At 48.0% G+C, this 24,597-nt stretch overlaps 1 protein-coding gene across 1 annotated transcript; it reads left to right on the top strand.

Annotated features, from left to right (window-relative positions):
- Positions 1–9,103: 9,103 nt before the first annotated feature.
- Positions 9,104–22,842, top strand: TRNAU1AP (tRNA selenocysteine 1 associated protein 1; the record flags this gene model as incomplete). The annotated part of the gene is made up of 9 exons (XM_079546203.1): positions 9,104–9,130; positions 10,715–10,812; positions 11,589–11,688; positions 14,339–14,391; positions 15,678–15,809; positions 19,005–19,124; positions 20,511–20,673; positions 21,184–21,217; positions 22,706–22,842. The coding sequence occupies 9 exons, from the start codon at positions 9,104–9,106 to the stop codon at positions 22,840–22,842; spliced, it is 864 nt and encodes a 287-aa protein (XP_079402329.1).
- Positions 22,843–24,597: the final 1,755 nt, after the last annotated feature.

Below are 24,597 nucleotides of genomic sequence, written 5' to 3'. Positions count from 1 at the left end.
AACCACAGAAATGCTCCCAACTCTGGCATTAACTGTTGGAGCTCCATGTGCTCCTGGTGTGCTATGCAGGGAAACAACCAACCAGCTCCACAGGCTCGTCCATCCCATTGCCTTCCTGCTAAAGCAGTGAAATGCACTCTCCCTTTGCAGACCCTCTGGAGCAGTGAGGTTTCTCCCCCCAGCCCTGCTTGTCCTGCCCTGAACAAAGGAAACAAACACCGTTATTTCCAGCTTCTCCAATTCTGCTCAATATAACGCACCAGCTTATGGCTGTTCTGCTATCCTGCACTGGTGTGGAGAAACAGGAGGAGTAAGACAAGCTCCCACGTTTGCACTGGGGTATTCACTTTACAAAAACACCTATGGGGAAGAGCTTGTGAGATTATTGCAAGCCTTAGGTGTATTTCAGTGGGATCTGAAGAGCCAAAGCAGGGCTGAGTCAGGAGGAACCCCAACAAGCCAGGCTCATGATGAAGACCTAAGACTCCTTTTTATGCTTCACATCAGCTGTGTTATGAGACAGAGAAGAGCCTTTAAAGCAGCACTGCTGCGATCAGCGAGGCTTCTCAAGCCCTGAATCACCACTGAAACTTCCTGCCTGCTCAGTGCAGCGGCTGCTTGCCTTTCCATCAGCAGCTGGTCTTCACACCGAGCCACGAGGAGTGAAGCTGGGACAGCAGCAAGCAGCAGCAGAGCCCTTCCTGATGAGGGGCTCCCATGGCCACAGAGCTGGTCCAGGTTGCAGGGACCTGGAGTTGCACTCAGACCTGTGAGCTCAGGAACCCATCCTCCCTGTTTTGGAGTCTCAGGGCCTGAAGTGATGTTTGCTGCACGGCCTCCCACGGGCTTGGCTGGCTGCTGGTGCTGCGTGTGCCAACATCTGTTCTGCTCTTTCCCACACTCAGAATCTTATTTCTGCTCTTTGGGCTGCAGCAAAATCAGCCTTTAGGGGAGACGTGATGGTGCCTGCAAGCCTGCTCTTACTCACTGCCATGTTCTCCCAGCCAGCGCCAGGAGGTCACTGCCTGCTGTGGCTTCCAGTGAAAGAAATACCCAAAGCAGATCTAAAGCTGGCACTTCCATAGGAGCCCCTGAGAAGGGAAGGGCTGTGCTGGATTGTTTTGTTTTTAAAGTAGCTCCCTCTCATCCTATTTTTGTCAGAGACTTGTTTTAATTGGACAGCTCGGAAGCTCTTTGCAGCTCATTCAGAAGGAGAAATAGAGCAGACCTCCTTACCCCTTCCCTGCAGAGGAACTGTTGCTTGTTCCAAGTCCTCCAACACAGTGACCTAGCAGACAGAAGGGACGGTTCTTGGTCTGTGCTGGGACTCCCAAGTGAGGGGACACAGCAGGGGTGAGAAGGAGGCAGTGGGAAGGGGTCTGGGGTCTTCCCTCCTGGAGTCACCCGCTGAAGTCGTGCCCTGTGGTTGCTGCTAGGGAAGGTGAGTGGCACAGCAGGGAGGCAGCGATGTGGGACATCACAGTGAGCTTGGCAAGGAAGCTGGCTGAGAGCTGGAAGGCAGAAAGCAGCATCTCAAGGCACCTCGAGATCGTCTTGTTGCTGGAGTCTCCCAGATGAGGCTGCTCAGTGAGGCTGGGGCACGGCCATCCCCACCTCATCGCAAGGGTTGTAGCTGTGTTTGGTTGTGGTTGCATTCCTTTCTGAGTGTGGATTTTGCACTTTCCAGCAACACCCCCCTCAGCTCATAGCAGAGCAAAGCTACCGAACAAGAATGGCTCTGTTCTCTCTCCAGCTCTGCACAAGTCAGTTTTCTCCTAAACACAAGATCAGAATCAGGCCCCTTCTATTTCCCAAGAAAGAAACACATCCGTATCTGGGCCTTCTGGACACCCATGCCTTGCACAGCTTTTGAAGACAGGGGCTCCCACTTTTGGGCTATCCTGGGTTGTTCTGCCCCAGGTAAAATCTCAACAGGAATCTCTGGGTTTCAGAGAGCATCAGCAGAGCTACGGCCAGAGCAGCCAGCAGTCATCCATCCCCGTGTTTCTTGTCTGTCAGATTCTCTCTTCAGATGACTACAGGGACCAGGTACAAGGTAGTAACAACACTTCCTAGGTACCTTATGCGTGCCCTTTTCTTAGAGAACCACAGAACTCGGGAAGGAAGGCAACAGCATTTCTCCTGTCCTTTCCTATAGAGGAAAAAGCAGCCAGGATATGACCCCGCTCTTCCAGTCCCAGCTGAGTGAAATGATTGTAGGATCACATGCGTGAGATAAAAGTGAATGCGAGGAAGGGCAAGGGCTCTCCAGGAGCCATATTATTCTTCCACGTCCTTCACAGGAAGTTGTTCACTCCATAAATATCATGGGTTACTGCTGGGTCTGGGGTTCATGTTGAGTTCAGTGGGCTGTGCTAAGCAAGTAGTGTGGTGTGAATGCGTGTGTGCATTTCTTGTCTAGGTAGAGGGAAGCTGCGCTGGGTTCTCCATACCTGACTGACAGCTTCAGGGAGCTCTGCAGCTCAGCTTAGGCGAAATTGGCATTGAAAATAATTTATGGAGGGGACGCACACAAAACTATCCAGAATTGGTGAGCATGGAGGGAGCTGTGGGAACCTGAGATCTGGAGAGAGCTCAGCAAAGGCTGACCAGAGAGAAGCCCTGCGAGGTCTGCACAAGTGGAGACCCTCAGGCTTTGGGCGCTCAGACCACCAGGGTGCTTTCAGAAAGGATCCCAACAGTTTGTCTGCATCTCTAGACCCCTAACTTCCTTTGGTTCAGCTCTGGATCTCACTCTCTTCCAGGATCTGGGGCTATCGGCATCAAGATTTAGGCCTGACCAAGGGCTTAGCTGGCGGATAAACCGCAACCTGCATTGCCAGAGCTCAGTCCTGTCCCATTACAACTCCCCCAGGACCCTCTCAGCTGCTGCATGCTGTGCCCATGGCAGAACAACCCCAACTACAGCCCCCAGCCCCCCGGCCCCCGCGGCGCTCATCATCAGCAGCCCCCCCCCGTTCTGTGTTTACAAACTGGACAAACTCAAATTCCTGCATTACTGAGAATTTCCGCTCAGCTTTGGATCACATTTTAAGATTCCGCTGTTTTTCTTTCTAAGTAACAAATGTTTGTTTTGCTGAAGAAAAGGGAGTGATTCTGCTCCGCTCACGTGGGTGTAAATCAGGCGCAATTCCATTGAATTTAAAGGGTAAGAGTCAGGAAAGCCCAAAAGGAGAATGCATGGGTTTACTGGGGTTATGGACTTGAAGCTGTTCAGACAGCCAGAGGACATCAATGAATACTCCAGCATGTTGCAGGTGGACCTTTACAGAAAGCTTTCCTAGGATAGATGCTTGTGCCACTTCATGCTCCCTTCCTTTCCTTAAACATGGTGCACTTGGCTGAAAGCAGCTGGATTTGCACCATGGGCTGTGCAGGTTTTGTTCTGACAGTTGCAGGTGTCAAAGATAGCAAAGAGCTTTTTCTTTTGAAGGTGCAAAATGGAAGTGGCGAGAACGCTGTGTTTTAGACACGTACAACTTCTATATTGGAGTGTCTGGGCACGTTAAAATCCTTTTCACATGGCTTAGTGTTTACTGGTGTCAGAGGTGGACAGCCTCAGAGCAGCTGTTTGGCTCATTAGCCCTCAGATATGGAGAATGTTTGTCCTGGGAACAGTATTTATAACGTTCCTCAGCAACAAGAGCCAAGATGTTTCAAACCACGGTTTGCAATGGAGCGATCTCCTCCTCCCAAGCACCCAGCAGTTTCTGACTAGTGACTGGGTAACCAATGCAGCAGGGAACCCAGCATACAAAGCCTATTCTACATCTTGTAAACCGATGCTGGTTTTAATCTAAATAAAGATTCACTTCCTTGAGCTGAGAGATCTGCAGCGTTACATGACCAGTGCAGCCGAGAAGAGAACCTGTTCCCATTCCTCCTTTATGGGAAGAAAGTTTGTGGCATGGGGCAACCACAGGGGACCACTTGTCCACGAATAATGCTTCCAAAAAGCTGGGGCTCTCTGCAGAAGCCTGCTCTCCCTAATAACACCAATCAGGTCTGATCAACACCAACTTATGTGGCGCACCAGAGAAGGACAGGTTGTGCTTTGGAAACGGTCATTTTCTTGCACGGCCCCTTGAAGGAAGCAATGCAAGGGCTGCAGCCATTAGCAAGGAGAAAGTGGCTGCACTCTGGAAGCAGCTCAGCTGCTGCGAGGAAATACTTGTGGAACAAAATCCTCTGCCATGCTGAGCCTGCCCCAGTTTGCAGCTATTTGTTTTGCACAAGAACTTCAGAGCCTGTCTGTATGGACCAAGAGCCTTCCACGAAGCAAAATCCCTGCTTGGCTGCTCGTTAGCTTGGACAGATCGCAGTGCTGCAATTCTTGGGTCCTTCCCGACCTCTTTGAATAAAAACAACCTGAAAGTCTTCCATGAAGAAATAATTTCGTTGACAGAAGAAGAAAAACACAAACCTGTTAATGTAACTACTGCTATTAATAATCTGGAAGCATCTGGCCTGACACCGGGGTAAGGCCCACAGGAAACTGGGAGGCGAAGCTCCAGGTCCTTGCGGCCGGCAAGAATTTCCTGCCCTGTCAGTGCACATTTCCTCTGCCCTGGGGAGGGACAGCAGCCCAGGCAGTGGCGTTCCTTCTGCTCACTGAGCAGGGCAGCATCCAAACTGAGGGCTCCCGATGCTGACAGATGGCAGTCTAGAAACTGAAGCGCTGGGAGAGCCGCACCGAATCAGATGCGGGGCCTTAGGGGAGCTGCGGGGAGCTCCAAAGTCGTTCTGACTGCTGCTCCCCTACAGCAGCTGCTCCCAGCACAGCAAGCAGTGTTTCACGCCGCCCGGAGACCCCCAAAATGGCACACAGCAGCCCTGCTGACCACTTCCCACCCTCCCCTTCGTGGCAGCCCCCCACGAGTGCTGCAATGGGGCACAAACCCTGCAGGCTGTGGGTTCACGCACTGCTGCTGGGGCTCAGAGGGCTGCAGGAGTGGCCAAGCTCATGGCAGGAGCCCGGTGGGGGGAAACGTCCCATGATCGCGGTGTTTGCACGGCTACGTCGTTCCCATCATGTTCTATTTCATCAGCAAACCTCTGGAAATCACACCGTGTTCAATTAGAGGCCCACACGTGGATTTAGGAATCCGGGCAATCAGGTTTGTAAAGGTTTAGGGCAGGATTTTTCCAAAGCATTTGAAGCTCAGGCTTGTGCGGATCTGTTCTGCAGCAGCACAGACCGCCAGGTGCTGCAGGATGGTCTTCAGCAGCGCACACGATTTGGGAGGTTGAACAATTTCTTTAGCCCCGTTTTATAGGTGGGAAAGCCAGGGTACAAATGAGGCAGCATGCTTCCCAGGGCTACACAGCGTGCTGGTGCTTAAGCCAGAAACAGACCCTACTGCTCCTGACTCCCAGCTTCTTGCTCTAATTACCAGAACATTCCTCTCTTCTATGGCACAGCCAACTGGTTCCAATAATAAATCCAAGCTGTTGCAAAGATCAAGTCCGTTTTTTTTCACTGCTTAACCCAAAAAAGCATTTGATTTTCAAAACACAGGTTTGGCTTTTCACCAGAGAGGGGATTTGTTTTCCATTATTCATCTGGGTTTTTTGTTGTTGTTGTGGGCTTCTTTTTTTTCCCCTCTTTTTAAAGGCCAAACATTTAATTACTCTGTTCCATACAGAGTTCCTAAGCTAGAAGCACTACAACCATCGTTACCCCATAAATCATCCTTCTTGCTATAAATACACTGCAGTATTTTTCATTCTGTTGTTTCTATGGCTAAACACAGCACCTCCAGCAAGCCTCAGGATGCTTCCCACAATGAAGAACTCAAATTCTGGAGGCCTTATTTCTGAGAAACAATGCTTTAGAGAGAACAAAAAATGGTCACATTGCTTGGCTTATACCCAAAGCAACAACCAAAACCTATGACTTTTCAGCACTGGTCTAATTATCCCTGTCTGCATTGGCAGAGATGATAGTGCCTTGTTTTGACGCAGTCATACTGTTGGAATGGTACCTCGTGTTACCAACTGCAATACAGGAATCAGCCAAATGGGGATAAAATGCATTTCTGACACTTTGCCCACAGAGGTGCATCGTTGCCTTTGTGGGAAGGAGCTTCATGGAGCTTCTCTGTAGTTGTGAAGAATGGTGAAGAAGTTTTAATGTGAAAGGTGGCTCCTCCAAGCACGTGCAGTAATCGCTGCTGTGGCTGTGGCTGAAAAGCAGATATATGCAAGCCTACAATCATTTGTAAATATTTGATGGGCAAAAAATCTCCCAGATCTGTTTATCACTTGAAGCTGTGTTGTGTTTATACAGAAAATGTGCTTGAACGAAGCTTAAGACATGCTATCTTGTGCAAGAGTGGAGAACAGATTTCACTGCATATTTTCTCCTGAATGACTAAAAGGACATTCAGAATCTCAGAAGCCATTCCAAGCTTTGGCTTTATGTATCTTTATTTTTTTTTAATGTCCTTTATTACCTTAACTATCCCTGTCCAACTTCATTCATGATCTCAGCCCATTGGCTGCAGTTGCCTAAAGGTGAGGACGGACTTGGAGCCTGTGAGCCCAACAAAGGAAGCTCTAGCACAGTAAATTGTAGCACCAGAGGCTGATAAACAATGCGAGTCAGTTTCAAACTCAAGCTAAAAGTAGCAGATCCAAATTAAAGTCTCTCAGGCCAGATTCTCAGGCTCAAAACCTTTAATTTTAAGAGCTGGGACCACTCATAGAGGCACTGAGAGGACATTAAACGCAGCCGAAGCTCCTGAGAGGTGAAGGAGCTCTGAGACCGATGGCATTGAGCCCTTCAACAAGCTGAACTCCTAGAGTGCCCGGCTGGGAAGCAGAATGGCAGCACTGCCCAGGGCTCTGGGGGCTCAGGATGACACCTGCAGTGATTACAGCGAATGGCAATCAGAATTTACTCAGCAATTTTCAGGATCAAGCTCTCAGAGCAGCAAATCACGGTGTGTCTGTGCCAGCAGAGGGGACAGGATGTTTCAGCCGCTGCTATCCACGCAGAAGGCAGACGAGTCCCCACGTCCTTCTGTTACAAGCTGCTCCTTCTTTGACAATCCACAAACTTTTAAGGGGAACAAACTGTTTTTCAATATTCTCCTTACAGTGTTTTTGCTCTGTCACAAGGATGTAGGACAGAATATAACATTCTTACCTTCTCCGACTCCAACACAAGCATATGACCCTGGCTTCCTCCTGCATTTTTATTGCTCAATATCCATCTCCACGGATTATCCCAGGACAGTAAAAAAGAAAGCAAGTTCTCTATTACTCAGCTGGAAGGAAAAAACGGAAAGGAGTTATTAAAGATACTGGACTCACTTCAGCAAGTGACAAAGAACAAACGATTCACTTTGAGTAGCTGTAAGTTAAGGACAGAATGAGCAACAGCTTCTTGAGTTCAGTGAAGCAGAGCTCAGTGCTACGCAGTGCATGAAATGCCATGCTGGAAAAACAACCACCACCCTGAAGGGCAGCCTCAGCAGGGACTCCAAAGAGGATGAGTACCTAAGAGGTCAGGTTGCCAGTGACATCTAGGCACAAAAAGTGCCACTTGACGACTTCATCCTTAACAGTTTAACAGTGGTGGGTCTTGCTGTCTGTCTTGATTTTATGCCATATTTTGCAACATTGTAGGAAAGAGTTTGGAAACGTGACCTGAGGATGCCCAAGGGGAGCAAAAAATCAGACAACAAATGTAGCTGTAAGCATGTTTTTAATCTCACAACTCTTACACGCTCCTAATTTCTGATGAGGCAATATTCTGGACTACTCGATCCTGGCCATACTGCAGAATGGGGGCAGAAATGCAGACTGTACCCAGTATGAAGATCAAGGATTTTCCCAGCACCCTGCAAAAACGTAGTGACAGTCAACGCTCCTCTGCAGGGAGAAACAGCGTGATTAACATTTCTTTCCATTCCTGCTCGGTTTCACACGTTATTCTAGCATGGCGATGCTCCAGGGCAAGGTTTAAGTGAACGTTCACACGTTGCTTCACGAAGAGTTCAGAGGACGAGCTCTCCTGTCCTGCGCTGCTCACAGCAGGCTTAAGGATGCCCAGTTGCAAGAATAGAAAAGCTCCAGCCAGCAACCCGCAGCTTTCTGCTGCCCTCTGACGGGCTGCAAGCGGCAGAGCAACATCTGCCGAGACGCAGAAGCCACAAATGCAAGAGCGCCGAGGGCTGGGGTTGTCCCTGTCATCATCTGCTCGATTTATGGCATGCTGCAGTGACTGCAGAACCAGCTTTAGCAGCTGTGCCCCGTGTTTCCGTCAGGGGGTACAGGGCTCACAGAAAGGCCCTGCAAACAGAACTGCTGTGTTTGGCGGCACTGAAATGCTGAGCAGATGGCAGCTCGCCGTCCTCCAGGTGCGTTTCTGTGCTCCGCTGTAACAAGGGGCCCTGTTTGCTCCAAGAACTGCCGTCCTTGACATTGAAGAGCCCACGGAACAAACTGGAGAAGAGGGAAGGTTACATTACACCCGATCCCGCGAGTCAGAACCCAAAGGCAGCACAGTGGAAGCAATGTTACCTCTTCGCTACACCAAATTATGAGATACTCAGAGTTTCCATATTTCTGCACCGCAAGGTCCAGTGCGCTGTCATATGAAGTAATTCTTTGCTTCCTTTAAAAGCCACACAATTTTTAAGGCAATCCCATGTCGTGGGATCAGATGCCTCAAACTTTCCCCCGGAGCTCCAAAATCGCCCTCATGGAGTCCTAAACCTTCCTCACAGCCCCAAAAACACCTCCTGGAGCCCCAAGCCCTCATCCCAAAGCTCCCCACCTCCCCCCGCAGCCGCAACCCCCCCCCAAACAGCCCCAACCCTCCCCACAGAGCCCCGCTCCCCCCCATCCCTCAGCCCGCCCTCGCTCCTCCTGCCGGCAGGGGGCGCTGTCTCCGCCCCGTGCTCCCGTGGCGGCGGGGGCGCCGCTCTCTCCGCCCGACGGGCGCCGCGGAGGAGGCGGCGGGGGCAGCGGGGCGGTGGGAGCGGGCCGCGCGCCCGGCGTCATTCGGCTCCGAGCCGAGCCGGGAGGCGAAACCGCGGCCCCGCTGAATCCTCCTCGGTTCTGCGAAAGCAGTATGGCCGCCAGCCTATGGATGGGGGACGTGAGTGTCCGGCCGGGACCCGCGCGGGGTGTTGTGCGACGGACAGCGGGGCGGTGTGGGCTGAGGGCACCGGCGGGGCTGGGGGAGCTGCTGGGGGATCCGGCGCCGGGAGGCTGAGGGCGCTGCGGGGTGACTGGCGGCTCCGAACAGCCGAGAGACGCTCGTGCTGTGAGTGACACCGACACGCGCTGACACGCGCGCTGGTCCGCCGGCGCTCACGCTCTCACACTGACCGTCACGTGAGCATTTGCACGCGCGCACTGTCACGTGACTCTTGCACGCTCGCACCGTTGCACGCTGACTGCCACGCTCGCAGCTGAGCGCGTCGCCGCGGGCTGTCACACTCACAGAGCCGTACGGCTGTGCTCGCAGACCCACCTGTGCCGTTTACACCCCTGCCGCCTGCGTTCGCCGCTCACGCTTCCGCTCCCAGGCGCTCCTGGGCTCTCACACGCTCGCAAGCTGTGTGCTCACGCCGGTCTCGCACTGAGGCGCTGGGGCTGGCGCTCACGATGCCTCCACACTCAGCCACACGGAGGGTTAAATGCAGCCTCTCCACTGCGAGGACTTTACTTCTTTTGTCCCGGCAGCCGTCGCCTGTTGCTTTTATGAATCTGTCTCTCATGGGCGCACATACCACAGGATCGCCCTGTGCAGGGCTGCCTCCTGCTGCTTGGCACTCCTCTGCCTTCTTTTGCACACAAGTGCAGTGTGTGTGGTTGCCTGTTGTCAGACACTCAGATACACAAGCCTGCGTGCTCTGTCACACACACAAGTGGAGAAGACACCTGGTTCCCGATGACAACACTGTAGGGTGATGACTACAAGCTTTAAGAGGGACTGCAGGGCTGTCTGTCTCACCACCTTCACCACGTATTCAGGCCCAGTTGCGGCACCGTTTCATTCTTTTCAGCCACTACACCACGCTGACACCCGCTCTGCAGTGCCCTCATGCACACAGCACTCCACGTGCACCCCAACACACACAGTGCTGTTTCTCACATGCACACTGCAGCACAGTCAGCACACCTTGCTGCAGGATGGGGCCGGAGGTCTCCCCTTCCAGTGCTGCCCCGTGTAACTCCATGGTTATATGAGGCAGTCACGGCTGCTCCTCCTTGTGCTTCAGCCTCCATCAAGCAGCTCCCTACCCCAGTTTGATGGAGGCTGATGCACAAGATCCATCCATCCACCTGAGGCTGTGCTGCACCCACATGCTGTTATTGCTGGCCCGATCTCTGTTTGCTTACAGAGAAGCAGCTTACCATCACCTTCCCCCCTGCTCCTGCATAGCGAGTGCTCAGTTTGTTGCTGTATGTCTCTGAGTGGCTTTTGTCCTTCTGTGGAAGCTCTCCGTTCTCTGAAATTCATGCTGTCTCTTGGGTTCCACTTTGCAGACTGTTGAGCCTGGTTCATGCATGCCTGCTGATTTTGAGTGGCATCGACCCTCTTAAATGAACCTTCTTTTTGAAGCGCAAGGGTAAAATACTTCTCAATAATGTTTTAACTGCTTAGGGGGACATTGACACAAATATGCTCCTTTTTGTGGATGCTCTGATCTAACTGATGCTTTTGCTTTTGTAGCTGGAGCCGTACATGGATGAAAACTTTGTTTCAAGAGCCTTTGCCACCATGGGAGAGCTTGTACTGAGTGTAAAAATCATTCGAAACAGGTTGACAGGGTAACTGTTCATACTTGTTCTCAATTAATTCTACTGCTGCATCGCTGTGCTTCGGGGGGTTGAACGGTGTGCAGTTTACATGGCATCACGGTGGGGCTGTCCATATCAGAGCGATTTTCCCTTTCAGCTTTTCACCACTGCTGCCAACGATGCGGGCGTATTGATGACAGCAGTGGAGAGGACAGTTGCTGACTCTCTGACCTTGCTCTCAGTGAACCATCCTGCAGTGCTCCAGCACTCCTTCAGAGCAGCACGCACGTGCATGCAGTCCATCTGGGGATACAGATTGAGGGCAGGGGGCTTCAGTGACAAGTCTGTTAATTGTTGGAACAGCACAGCTACGTGATGCTAGCAGAGGTGGGAGGCCTCACTTAGAAAGGACCTTAAGAGGACCTTTGGAGTGCATTTGCAATCAGTGACTGTAAACAAGATGAAGTATTTTTGTGTTCTTCTAAGTGTTGTCATTTCGTTTTTTCAGTCTCTCAAACTTGGGTGGGAATATTTATGGTCAGTGAAAGTGGAATAATTGTGAACAAAAGTATTTTCTGTGTTCTTATGTTGACGTGACTTATTGGTAAGTAGGAGCTATCAGTGAAGATCCAGTGTTACTGTACCAGGGTCTGTTTGGTAGCTGACATTTATACTTGGACAAAGAGATCCTCCATGTGTTGCTACTGGAGCAAACTTTCTACCAGTTATCTGAAAATATAATATTTCTTCCTCCAACGTTTTCATTCTGAAATCTTTTTTCTCTCCTGTCCTCTGTCTGTGTTCAGAATTCCTGCAGGCTATTGCTTTGTAGAATTTGCAGATCTGGCTACTGCAGAGAAGTGTTTACATAAAATCAATGGAAAACCTCTTCCTGGTGCTGCACCGGTGAGTAAATCACATCAGTCGGTGGAAAAGCAAAGCTGTGAGAGAGAAGTAGAGAAGAATTTGTGTTTTGAGTAATGATGAGAAAGAAATTAAGTAGCAAACTGGGGGGTTTCTTTAGATTTCATGACCATAATGCTGTTAAGAAAAGCATTGGAAAATGTTCATTTTTATGTGAGGTATAGAAGTGCTGTGGTGTGGCTTTCTACTGCTGAGCTTTTCTGCTATGGGCAAAATTGGAGCAATGAGAAACCAGAGAAGAGCAAGGAAAAAATAGGTTGAATATACATACCACAGTCCTTCTGTCTCTCTGCATTTACAGTTCCATGTACATCTGTTACAATTTGTGTGTTGTGATGTATACACAGGGGGAGCTTTCAAGTTTTAGCTTAATTTTCAGTAACTTTGATTTGCAAAAGTGACCCTTAAACACTGCTTTGTTCTTAGCCCCTAGCAAACAAGAGTTACTCAGACCCATTTACAGTGGGGAAAGAACTGGTCCACTGTATAACTGCAACACACAACAGGTACCCCAAAGCTGGGTGGATGGGAAGAAGAGGAAGAATAGCCACAGCAGCTAATTTTAGGGTGTTGACTTGAATGTGAGGTATGTGAAAGTGGGATGGCTGACAGCTGCTCCTGGTATCCACAGAGTTTGGCTGCAGGAGCGAGGATGGCAGGTTCACAAAGAAACTCTGAGATCACCTCTGTTACAGTGTGATACATGAAGGTGCATTGATGCCTGTTTCAGTGCAGTTAGTCCCCTGGGTTGGTCAGCTTTCCTAACAGGATGAAGTTCCCCATTGAAAGGAATAGATAAGATGCTTGGAGGTCTTCTGTCCCATTTAACGTGCTCCTGTTCTGCAAATAAGAGGCCGTGACTAAGAGAAGCCAATCTTCCTGGGTGCCTTCTGTAGTCACTAAGAGAGAAAGAGAGCAGCTTCTGCAAGAAGGTAATAGTTGAAGTTTGCTTTGGGGAGTACTGGCCTTTAGTTTAATTCAAAATAGGATGTCGTTTAGGGGGACAACTTATGTAATGCATGGAGAGAATACGGGTGTCAGACAGAGACACAGCGTGGGCAGCCCAACTCAGTGCACTCAGCAGGCAGTGGTTCAGCTCCTCTCTTGCATTTGTGTAGTTTCTGCCTTGCAGAAAACAGAATGTGGCTCACTCCTGTGTTTATTTTTACATAGTGAATCAGTCAAAGGACTGTCAGAGAGCCCTGGTGTTCTTGTTGTGCCTCTTTGACAGTTAGTGTCCCCAGCTCCTGTATGTGTGCAGGTACTCTCAGTTTTCTCAGTGATTTTAAGCCCAAAGTATTGCAGTGAAGATCTAGATCCAACAAAAAGATGAAAGTGCTTCAAAGTGAGATCTCAGTTTTGTGTTAGGAGACTTGAGCTTGTAAATGGTCCACGGAAACAGCTGAGTACCACTGTACACCCGTGAACACAGGCATGCAAGGAGCAGGATTATAGCCCGGAGTTAAATCTTTGCTCTATTTCCCTTTAATTATTTATGCTGTTTTTGAGGGAGGAAGATACATCATACAAGGCCTGGGAACACACCAGGCTCTCCTCGGTGTGAAACAAATGTTCTGGTCTCTAGGTGTTGGACTAACTGTAGGCTTGTGTTCTTTGTCCAAATGGAATTCTTTGATGCTATGCCACTGCATAGTGCAGAGAGATGTGTGCTTTGGAAGTCTGCTGCGAGACAGAAGGATTGGTTTGAAGCCATTTGTGTCTTTGTACTAGCAAGGGAATCCAGCTTAGTTCTCCCACTGTCTGGGTGAGTTCTGAAACCAGTGTTCTGTTCAAGGAGTGCAGCCCCTTGCTTCTTCCTCTGTCAGACTTGTTTTGGAAGGAACTGTTCTGTAAGGAATTAGCAGTCAGTGCTGCGCTGGGCAGTGAGCTGTGGGTCGCTGTGTGCTGAGCATCAGGTGAGGGTCCTGAGGGATTGAGACCCAGGGGATTTTGAGGCTCCTTGGGTCCTGGTCAGAGCTGCACGTGAGCTGGACACAAGGCTGAACTCCGGTAGGATGTGGTGAGGTGTTCCAGTGGCACAAATGTGAGTTCCTGGGAAACTTGTGTGAAAAAGAGAGGGGGCATCTTTCAGAAAAAGCTCCTCCCCACCCAAATAAATGAGAGCTTCACGCAGAGCAAAGTTTTCAGTCATATGTCCAGAATCAGGGATTGGTTCCATTTCTCAGTGTGGCAGGTTTTGCTTTGTCAGTATCCTGGTAAATGACAAACATCAAGCACCCAGCTGTGTGTGCTGTCATTTCACTGTAAGACCTTGACATGAGAAGTCATGTAATACTTGCTGTTAGGACCTCAGCGTTCCTGTGTTCCATTAAGACATACAGTTTTGGTACTGGGTGAGGTTTGCCCATCTTTCAGTGCCTTTGTGGAGTGTTGAAATAAAGCAGAGCAAACCCCCTGGTGCAGCTCCTTTGCTGCTTTTCATTATTGTAGCTGTACTGGAGTGAAATAAAAATGTTGTCCTGGATACCTGAACTGAATGGCCTGACAGCTCTGAACGTCTGCCAGTATTAAAAATAATAGATATCTAAAGTAAGCTTATTGCATTTTTCCTAATTGTATGGATTTACATGGGAGCATTTGAATGTACGGATTCATTTTTGCCTTTTTTCAGGCAAAGAGATTTAAATTGAATTATGCAACGTATGGAAAACAGCCCGATAACAGGTAAACACCCCACATTCAAATATTAGTTTTGCCTGTTTAATGTCTCTTTATCAATTGCCTTGCAAAGAGTATTCAAAATATGTAAACCCACAAGTTCATTATTGCTGGACAAGATGTACAGCTAGCAAATTGGACAGGAGAGAATTCATGAGATGTGTACAACTCAGCCTTGTGCCATTTTGCTTGGCAGAGCCAGGCAGCTAAATCCCACAATGAGAAACATGGATTGCATTAAACTGTCTGGGAGCACACTGTAAACATTCAGTATGCTGCAGCATGTTAGGGCTTTGAGGATGCATCCCATCATAACACTGCTGTATGCCATGGCTACGTTTGGCACCTGAAGGTGCGGGCAGTGGTTTCACAGCACCTGGCTTAACTGGCTGTGGTACCACAGCAGTCAGCAAAGGGAGGGAGCAAGGCTCTGAGTTGGCTTCAGGAGGAGCCCATCCCTCTGCATGGGCAGCAAAAGGCCCAGGAGGAGGCACAGCAGCTGTGTGGAGTTTCTGGAGTCGGGCCGTTCAGCAGCTGTCAGAACGCCTGCCCAGAAATGCTTGCACAGGTGGAGAAACAACAGCACGATGTGGTCAGGTAGGTGTGAACCACAGTCCTGCAATCTGGGAGGGTTGTGTTACTCACATCTCAGCAATTGTATTTTTAGTTTGGGTAATTATTAATATTAAAAAAAAAAAAAAAGAAGAAAAACAACTTCAGATTAGAATCAAGGCATGAGAGATGGGCCAAGAATGAGATTTACGTCTTGTATCATTCTTGCAGTTCTGTTTGCTCTGGAAATAGTCACAGACTGCAGATGGGTAACACAGCCTTGCTGACTCCAGCAGCTTGCCTAGCAGAGGGAGGATAACTCAGACCACCTGTCAGTCTCATGCTTTACCTTCTGTGTGGCACAGAAGGTTGGTCAGGAGCGTCTTCTTAAATACTTGAACTTTTTAGCATCAAAGCATCTAATTCATGTATTGTAACTTAAGATCAGTATTCAGGAAATAGCAAACCTATAAATGAGACAGCGATGCTTTCTTGAGACATTAGAAATTCATGTGCAGTGCCCAGTTCAGCATGTCTGAGAACTAAGAACTGAACTCATCTTTCAATACAGAGCAGAACAACGTAGACTCATTGTGCTGCTTAACTAATTGAAAAAAGCATGGCTGATAAAAATGGTCCTTTAATGTCAGTTTTCTCTGAGGTCAAATTTTTGGGCTCGTCACACGTTTTGTGGGCATGTGTGTATTTGTGCCTAAGAAGTTTTCTTTTGATTTCTTTAGTCCAGAATATTCACTTTTTGTGGGAGACCTGACTGCTGACGTGGATGATGGCATGTTGTATGAGTTTTTTGTTAAAGTTTATCCATCATGTAGAGGTGGAAAAGTTGTTTTGGACCAGGCAGGAGTATCCAAGTAAGTCATCTTTTATTCATTCTCTTCTTTAACTTCACATTGTAGCATAGGAAATGTGCGACAAGGGAAGAAGAATAGTTTAGATGTTAGTAGAACACACACCTGGTAGGATTGTAACGTTCCTGGATGTGTGCAGTGTTGGGGTCAATGCTGTGCTCTGTGTGTTGGCAGTGCAGTGTTGCACTTCTGAAAAAGCTGAAAAATGACCTGGAAAAACTGGAGTTTCAGACAGAACTGTGCTTTTGCAGTTGGCTGTTGAATATATATTCCTGGGCTATTGAATATATATTCCTATGGAAGCTTTGCAGGTTTTTGTTTCAAATAGGGTAGGGCAAACAAAGCTATGATTCATTAGCAAGGAGTTAGGAGCCACCTTGTTCATCTTTACTGGAAATGTCTCATCAAAAACAGATGTCAAAAATGTTCTTAATGTTAATAAAACATTTTCTAAATTGGAGAACATGAATTCTTTTTTATTTTCTTAGGAGAGAGACCAGTTGGCTAGCATCCTTGTTTTCAGGACAGAACATGGCTTCAATGAAACACAATATTCTGACACAATAGCTATGAGAATGTGGTGACAAGACGTAGAATGTGGCTGTAGATCTCCCTCTTTCTCACGTAAGGGTTTCTCAACTCTAAGATCTGTTGGTTTGAAGGAATATCTGGAGGTTTCGTGTCCAACTTCCTGCTCTGAGCAGAGCTGCTGCCAACATGAGCTCAGGTCAGCGATGAATTGTGTAGCCTGGAAAATCTCCCAGGCTGAGATGATGTAACTTGTCTGGGCAGCCTGTCCCAATGCTGCATGGCTCTCTGTGGAGAGGTTATGCTGCTTAACTCACAAAGTTTTCATTCCAAGTCTTCCTTATCTCCGACCTGAACCTCTTGCAGTGCTGCTCAGTCACTCAGGCTGTTGGGTGTGCTGCTACTGCCACCTCTCCTGAGACCAGCTGTGCCTTGGGGCCTCCCCCAGTTCCTGTTCTGCTCTGCAGTGTAGGTGATGGGTGATGTTCATTGGCTTTGGGCGCAGCTCCTCAGTGCAGACCTCAGGGCAAGGTGCCCTGCGTTCCCTTGGGATGTGGGGAAGGGGCAGTGAGTGCTGGGTGCTGGGAGAGCACAGCAGCCTCACCCAGCACTGCTGGGGTGTTGCTTCCAGCTTCTTTATGACTTGGGCACTTACTCAAAGCTGAGGCAACTGCAAGTGTCAGGGTGGTACAGGAATGGATGCTGGTGTTTGTGGAGGTGCCTGGTGAAGCTCTGAGCCTGCAAGGCTTTTCCCAGCACCTGCTGTCCAAGCAAGAGAAGAGTTTGGAGCCTGGTGCTGTCGTGCTGTGCCTGCTTCCTCGCTTTCTGCCATGGGTGCAGGCTGGGAGTCTTCTTTTAACTTTTGGCACAGGGCCGAATGTCTGCCAGGGAGATTCTGACTTCAACAAAATGTTTTGGGGGAGGATTTTTTGTGTGCTTGGGTGTTTTTTGTTTGTTTGTTTGTTTGGGTTTTTTGTTGTTTTTGCTCTGTTTGGAGGTGGTTTTTTGCTGTTTTGTTGTGGATGTGGTTCTTCCTCCTTTTCTTTTTTTTCCTTTGCCTGTATTAAAATCGGGTTTAGCCACTTATGTGAAAAAACTGAGCATCTGGAAATGTTGGAAGAATCACCTCTGCCTTGCTGCAGCCAGCTATTATCCCCACACCTCCATCTACTTTGTCCACCACTCATTCAGAGCTGGCAGCATTCCTGCTTTCACTTCTGTTCCCACCTGAAGGCTGCTGCAGCCTCTGTAGCTGCTTAGAAACTTGCACACTGTTGTGTGAACAACCATAGCTGACTCAGGTGTTGATTTACACTGGTTTGATTTGCCACTATGCTTTCACAGAGGGTAGGTTGAATTAAGGTCACTAATTTGAAACAGAACCTGTACCCATGTAGAGTTTTGCTCTTGCTTCATTATCCAGTTTGTATATTGACAAGCTTGAGCTTTGACTTGGGCTTCTTTATTGGGGAGCATACATATGTGCACGTAAATAAATATTCAGGTTTGCATTTATAGCTTGCTGTGCAAGATACTGCATTTTATGGGACACCAACTGCGCTGTAATAACTCCCAGTGTGGATGTGGTATGAGTGCTTCGTGATGACACTTTCAAAACTATTGTGTGTGTTACTTTGCATTTAATTGTTCCCACAGAATAGATAATAATGCTGTACGTTTACACCCTCGCTCTGGGCTCGTTCTTTTCCTGGGTAGCCAAGCACCTCCTTCAGTCACCCAGGTGGATTCCTCTTCCCCTCCCAGCCCAAGTCTTTGATCTTTGTGCTGCGTGAGGCGGCCCATCCCATGCTGGGATCCTGGCACTGCCCTCTGGGGTGCTGTTGCATCGCTTCTGACTCACTGCGGCATCCAGGCCCACGCAAAGGACTTTTGGGATCAGGGAGGGGGGAAGGGAATTCATGGTGCTGGTCTGGCTGATGCGTGCTGTGCTGTAGTGCTGCAGTTGAGGGCTTGCTGTCTGAGTGCTGCTGATGCTCCAGCTGTGTTATCAGAGCAAGTTTTAGCAACCTGGTGTTAAGAGCTCGTTTTCATTCACTGTTGACAGTGCTGATGGGATCGGGTGGTTGTTGGCAGTGGCAGAAAGTCCAGCTGGTGTTTCCCTGTTGGAAAAAGGACGTGATTAAAAAGCACATCTCAGCTGATCCTACAGAGAAGCAGCACTGTGCTTCATGTGGGGCAGCTGTAGACACAGTGGCAACGCCTTTATCTTGTCAGTCCTGCGCTGAGTTGCATCTGTTCACATTACCTGTGTTCTCCCAGTAGAGATTTGAGGCTTTGCTGCTGTCTGTCTGTGCATTTTGACATGTCTTGTGTCAGCTCACTTGGAGTTCCCTGGGATCTGCTGGCAGAAGGCTTGGCTTCCTTCTCTGCAGCCCTCACAAGTGCTGCTGAAGCTGAGATCTGAGCATTCAAGCTCTCTGCAAAGAAAGCAAAGCAACTGGAAGAGGGAATCGTGTAACCTCTACTAAAAGCCCCAGTGGAAGCGTTTCACTTACTGCGCTTTGCAAAGCCAGTTTAGATTTCACCATCAATACTCCAAAAAAAAAAAAAGAAAGAAAAAAAATACTCCAAAAAAAAAAAAAGAAAGAAAAAAAAGCAGCGAGTCTTTATTTGCTTCTATTTGATACAAATTATTACATGTCTCCACAGAGGTTACGGCTTCGTGAAGTTCACCGATGAACTGGAGCAGAAAAGAGCGCTGACGGAGTGCCAGGGAGCCGTGGGGCTGGGCTCCAAACCGGTGCGCTTGAGTGTGGCTATACCGAAAGCGTGAGTATGAGAGCAGCCCGACCGGGGAGCAGCAGCAGCAGGTGGGATCCCAAGGGCTGTTAGGTGTTAGGCAGAGCTCTGGGTGCACATCCGGGATGTTTCCGTCACAAAGTAGAGGAATACACACAAACTGGTGAAGCTGATGTCTGTCCGAACGCACAGACATCAACATTTATGTTGTTAGACCAAGACGAAGCATTTTACGCTGTTTTTAATTATATAAATGATTAAATACACAAACACACACAGTATTTAAATGTGATTATTTGAAAAGTACGTGTTCCTTTGCGTTTAAATAGCCTAAGTCTGCTTATTGACTCCTGGATAGCAAAGCTCAATGACTTTGTTCATTTATTGCAATGTAAATATAAAACTTCTGGGGCAGGGATTAACTCTCTTTTCTGTGTTTGTTCAGAACCTGATACAGTGAGATCCTGCTCTGACTTGGGGCTCGTAGCACTAGGGTAATACGAATAATAGTTATTGCTCCCTGTTTGAATAACATGCAGATTGTTAGCGACCTCAGAAACCTTGGGGGGGTGAGGAAGAGAAACGGGGATGTGCTGTGGGGAGCAGACTGGTGTTTCCCTCTGCCTGCTTCTCACTGGTTGCATCTTCAGTGGAGCTTTGTGCATAATGTGTTCTCATTTTCAAGCAACATTTGTCATCTCATTTCAAATCTCAGTGGTGAGGTGGGATTCCCAGCTTGTTGGGAATGCTGTCTCTTTATGGCAATGAATGAGGATTTCAGATAGCTCACTGTTTAAGGTTAATTTTTAATTACCCATTGTCCTTTTTACTTAAGAACTCTTTAAAGTATTTGCATTGAAGGTCATCCAGTGAAGTGAGGATGGGGACAATCAGGTGTTGCTTAGGCTCTTCTATGGCAGCAGCAGAAGGGAGAGGTTTTGGACCTTTCTTTCTGAAAGAAACCCCAGTTCTGCAAGGCTCTGAGTCTTTAACTCTTAGTGAGGAGCAAAACTCAGTATCTTACCTCTGGAGGCTGCAGAATACTTTGTCTCATTTATCAGAAGGAAAAAGGGACCCAAAAATATGGATCATGGTTCAGGATATTCTAAACTGAGGCTCGTAGTCCCAAACTGTTCCCTTTCCAGAGCCAGGAGGTGATCCTAAATTACTCATGAAGAATTAAAGCAATGTTTGTAAATGAAGATGAATATGAATACAGGAAGGAGGTTTGAATATAAACCACTTATTTCTTTCTGCATACGTATGTAAATGATGAAGGTGACTTCATTCAAGAGTGAAAGTGTTTTAGAGGCTGAATTGTGCATGTTAGAATAAAGCCTGTTGATGTGCCATACCTTAAACTGTTTCTCATAACTTTCTGCATGACATGTAACCTATTCCTGCCTTCTTTTTAAGTAACCGCATGAAGCCAGCGGAGTACAGCCAGATGTACAACTACAGCTACAACCAGTATTACCAGCAGTACCACAGCTACTATGCACAGTGGGGCTACGACCAGAACACGGGCAGCTACAGCTACAGCTACCCCCAGTATGGCTACACACAGAGCACCATGCAGGTAGGGCAGCGTGGAGAACTCGCCCTGCTCTGAGTGCCAGCACGGAAACGCAGGAGAGATTCAGAGCTGTGGGGGTGCTTGATGCCAGCAAGCTCTGGTGTCTCAGCATGGCTCCTTAGTGAGGAAGCAGAACTGCTCAGCAGCACCTGGCTTGCACTCTTGTCTTTTGAGGGGTTTCTTCCTTGGACCAAGTGAGCATAACGGGGCTCTAAATACAGTTGTCATAGCAGAAGGCTTCTAGGATCCTTCTAAGCTTTGTTTCAGGGGCTGAAACGGATCAAGACAGCCACAAACTGTGCCCTTTAAAGAACTACTGCCTCTGTGTTAAGTTTAGAGTGGAACCCACACCCTGGAGCCTGCCAGGAGGGGATCAGAGGGCTTGAGTGTGAGGAACGCTGTTGTAATCACTCAGATTTAAAAGTCACTGTATGACAGTTGTAATCAGCAGTTGATGTTTTTGTTTTTCTAATATTTTTATCTGCTGTCCTAAGGGTTTCTTTGTCCTTACAGACATATGAAGAAGTTGGTGAGGATGCATTGGAAGGTATGTTTCTTGAATTCTTTATTGAAGTCATGCATTTCCTTTGTACTGATTGGAGATAGCCTTTCTCAAGCTGGCCTTTAGAAGCAGTGTACAATACACCTTTGTCTCTGATTAAATCTGAGCCTGATAACATTTGCTCCTCACTATCACCTGGCTGCATCTTTTACACTTGCTGCTCCCAGTCTAAACCTCATCAGGGCTGTAACTAATTGACTTCACTAGCACTGAGACCATTGGTGGTTTAGTGTCCACATATCCTTTGCCCTGAAATCACATATCTTTGTTTTCTGTACTGTACAGAATTTCATCCTTTGGGTTCGTTTGGTTCTCTGGTATGCTACAAAATCAATGTAGGCATTCTGTTTTGTCCATGGAATCTTGTTTTGTGGAGTCCAGCATACTTCTTGGTGCTTATCATTTGAAAAAGAAATGATATCAGAGTGTCCTGATAAAGTATTCGTTTTAGCAGGCATTGGGTGGAATGGGTCACTAAACAATATTGGGGCTATAGATAAACATAGGAGCAGCATTCATGCAAGAAAAAATTGATTTTATACTGGTGATTCCAAATCTTTGTCTTCAGTGGATTATGCACTGTATGGTGTATTTCCTTACTGTCTTAAAAATAAGAATTTAAAGAACACGTGGTGAAAGCAGAAAGCAGCTGGGTGCTGTGCAGAACCCGTGGGTGTAAGCAGTGATGTCAAGGAGAAAGCCGTGCTGGCTTTTGAAGCATTACACAAGGGCTCTCCTTTCCTCAACATGCAGAAAGTGGAACTCCTGTGCTATAATTAGGGTATCTCTGGGGTATCTTTTTCTTGTTGATTAAATTTCCTGTGCACTGATATGCTGTGAGGTGGCTGTGCTGTTAGGGACCACGATTGGCACAAGTTTTGCAAACTGTTCACCATGCCCTGGTAGCAGCAGAGTGGATCCCACCGGGTTGCTGTGCAGCCCCCGGATGCTTTGCAAACACTTCATCCAGCTGTAAAACAGGAGATGTACTCGTGCTTAATGCTGTCGCTGGCACTTCTTCCGTTACTAACTGTGCAATGCTTTGAGATGTTTGAGGCTCCAGCAGATGAGCTGTGGTGACTGTGGCTGCAGAAGCAGATGCTGCCATCCCCATCCAAAGCAGAGGGAGCAGAATGGAACGTGTGCCTGCGCCCCTGCGGCTCCGCCGTGCCGTGGTGCCAGCACACCTCCTCTGGCAGTTTAAGTGGCCACACGGGGCTGCGAGGTGCAGGTATGCCTTCTCTCTGTTGGCTCTGCTGTTGGGGCAAAGGCACTGAAAGGAGGGCTTGTCTGCTGTTAGATTTATCCCATTGCTGGAAGATCTGCTAGGGCTGCAGTAGTCGGGTTGTGATCGGGGAAGTGGTGGGGGTGATCTGGGACGTGCTGCACATTATTGTGACGTGTCTGTGGGGTGTGGGTGCTGTTCCCAACCCGTGTAACACACAGCCTGTTTGTTTGCCTTTTCTCCTTTAGATCCAGCACCTCATTTGGATGTCCATGAAGCAAATAAACAGTTTATGGAGCAGAGTGAAGAGCTCTATGACGCCTTGATGGACTGCCATTGGCAGCCTTTGGACACTGTCTCGTCAGAGATCCCAGCCATGTTATAGCCTCATTGCTGAGGCGCTGTCTGTGTGACGAATCCGCCGGTGCTCTGTTACTCTGCAAATGGATCCTGCAGGAGTCAGGGGTGGCCCCTTTCCACTCAGGTCTGTTACTGGAAGTACAGGAGGAGTGTGGTGTGCCCTGTGCAACGCCGGAGTGCCGCGGGAGCACTGTGATAACTTCTGTTGGTGGTGGAAGTCAGAACTGCAGCGGTTTTATTCCTTTTGTCTTGAAGTGAACTCTTAATACTACTTGTAATTTATAAACTTGCATCAGGATGGCACAGGGGAAGGACTACTCCGACGTACAATAAAGAAGTTGGTCTTTTAAGTAAAATTACCCATTGCTTTTTGGTTCGTGCCCCCTTTCTGGTTTGCTGCCCATTTAACTGTCTTTAGTCAGTTGGTCCAACACTTGTCCACGTGTTGGTTTGGTTTGGTTTTTAAGAGTCACTGTCAAATACCACTAAAATGTCTCAGAAGCTTCCTATGACTGGGTAAAGTTGCTATAAGTTGAGTATGGGAAGGAATCATGTGGATGAAAGCCTATGTTCTGCTTAATCTAAGCTGTGATCTTGAACTAAGCTTGGTGTTCCTAAGCGTTTTGGAGAGCAAAGGCAGGAAGGAGTGTCAGAGAACCACTGCAGACTGATGCCTTCTGCTTGATGGTCTCCAGCACGTTTGGCTTGCCTCTCCATCTGTGAGGAAAGAATTCCCCACCAGCCAAGCAGTTTAAAACACTTCTACCAGCAACCTTGTTGAAATGTCACTGTATGTACGATGCCTTTTTCGTTGTTGACAGGCCTCAGTGGCCCCTTTATCATGTTAAGGTTTCACAGCGTCTTCCACTGTCAGAGTAAATATGGTGAAACTGAGGATCTTGCAGCAAAAACGGGTCAGAGCAATCCAACCAATGTATTGTGCAACAAATTGTTGCTGACTTGGAAAGCGGTTTTCTACTGAATGTTGTATAAGCTGGATGATGGACAAGCAATATATTTAAGCGAATATTATCTTGCTTTAGAGGTGAAAGCAAAAATGATAGCACTTATGTACATGTTATAAGCCCTTTTCAGGCTTTTGTGCCTTAAACTCTTTGAGAAATAGGAAGAGATAAACTACCTGTAATAAATGTCTGTCCAAGAAATGGTTTGGTGACTGATTGCTCATGCACAGCAGTAAGTTGCCTCCCTCCCCATATTGATGCAGAGATTTGCCACAAAATTTAAATACTTTCATAAAGCCTACTTCTGCTACACCTTTGTTTGTTTGTGATGTAATTTGTCCGTCTGTGGTCATTTTTATCAACTGCAATGGTGGACATAACTGTGAGCATGAGGAAGACGGTGAGCTGCACTGCATTGAACGTATTTCTGGTGTGCTAAGAGGATTCTGCATTCTCATCAGCTGGGAACTTTTATTTCCTGCTGCGCTTTTGACAGCGCAGTGGACCGTAAACAGTGATCTGACCTTCATGTGCTCTGTATTTAAGGAAATGAATGCTCCTGGTGTGTGCTGTAGCATCTCAAGGGCAGCGCAGAGATGGAGGAGAGCTCTTTCCCTTTGGTGAAGCTGCTCAGCGGTGCTGAATGCTGAAAAGTGGCGTCACTCTACTTGAGAAGCTCCTGTTGAGTAGAGTAGCCGAAATGAGGTGACGTGAAGGTTCTTATGTTCTGCTGTGACTCACGTTCTACATCACTGTTGATGTGCTGCAAGAGTGCTACTCTGTACAGCCTTCATTTTCTCTTTTTGGCCTGCCCT

Source organism: Tetrao urogallus (assembly GCF_951394365.1).
Source record: "Tetrao urogallus genome assembly, chromosome: 23".
Taxonomy (NCBI): domain Eukaryota; kingdom Metazoa; phylum Chordata; class Aves; order Galliformes; family Phasianidae; genus Tetrao; species Tetrao urogallus.
This window is presented reverse-complemented; position numbering and strand designations above follow the sequence as displayed.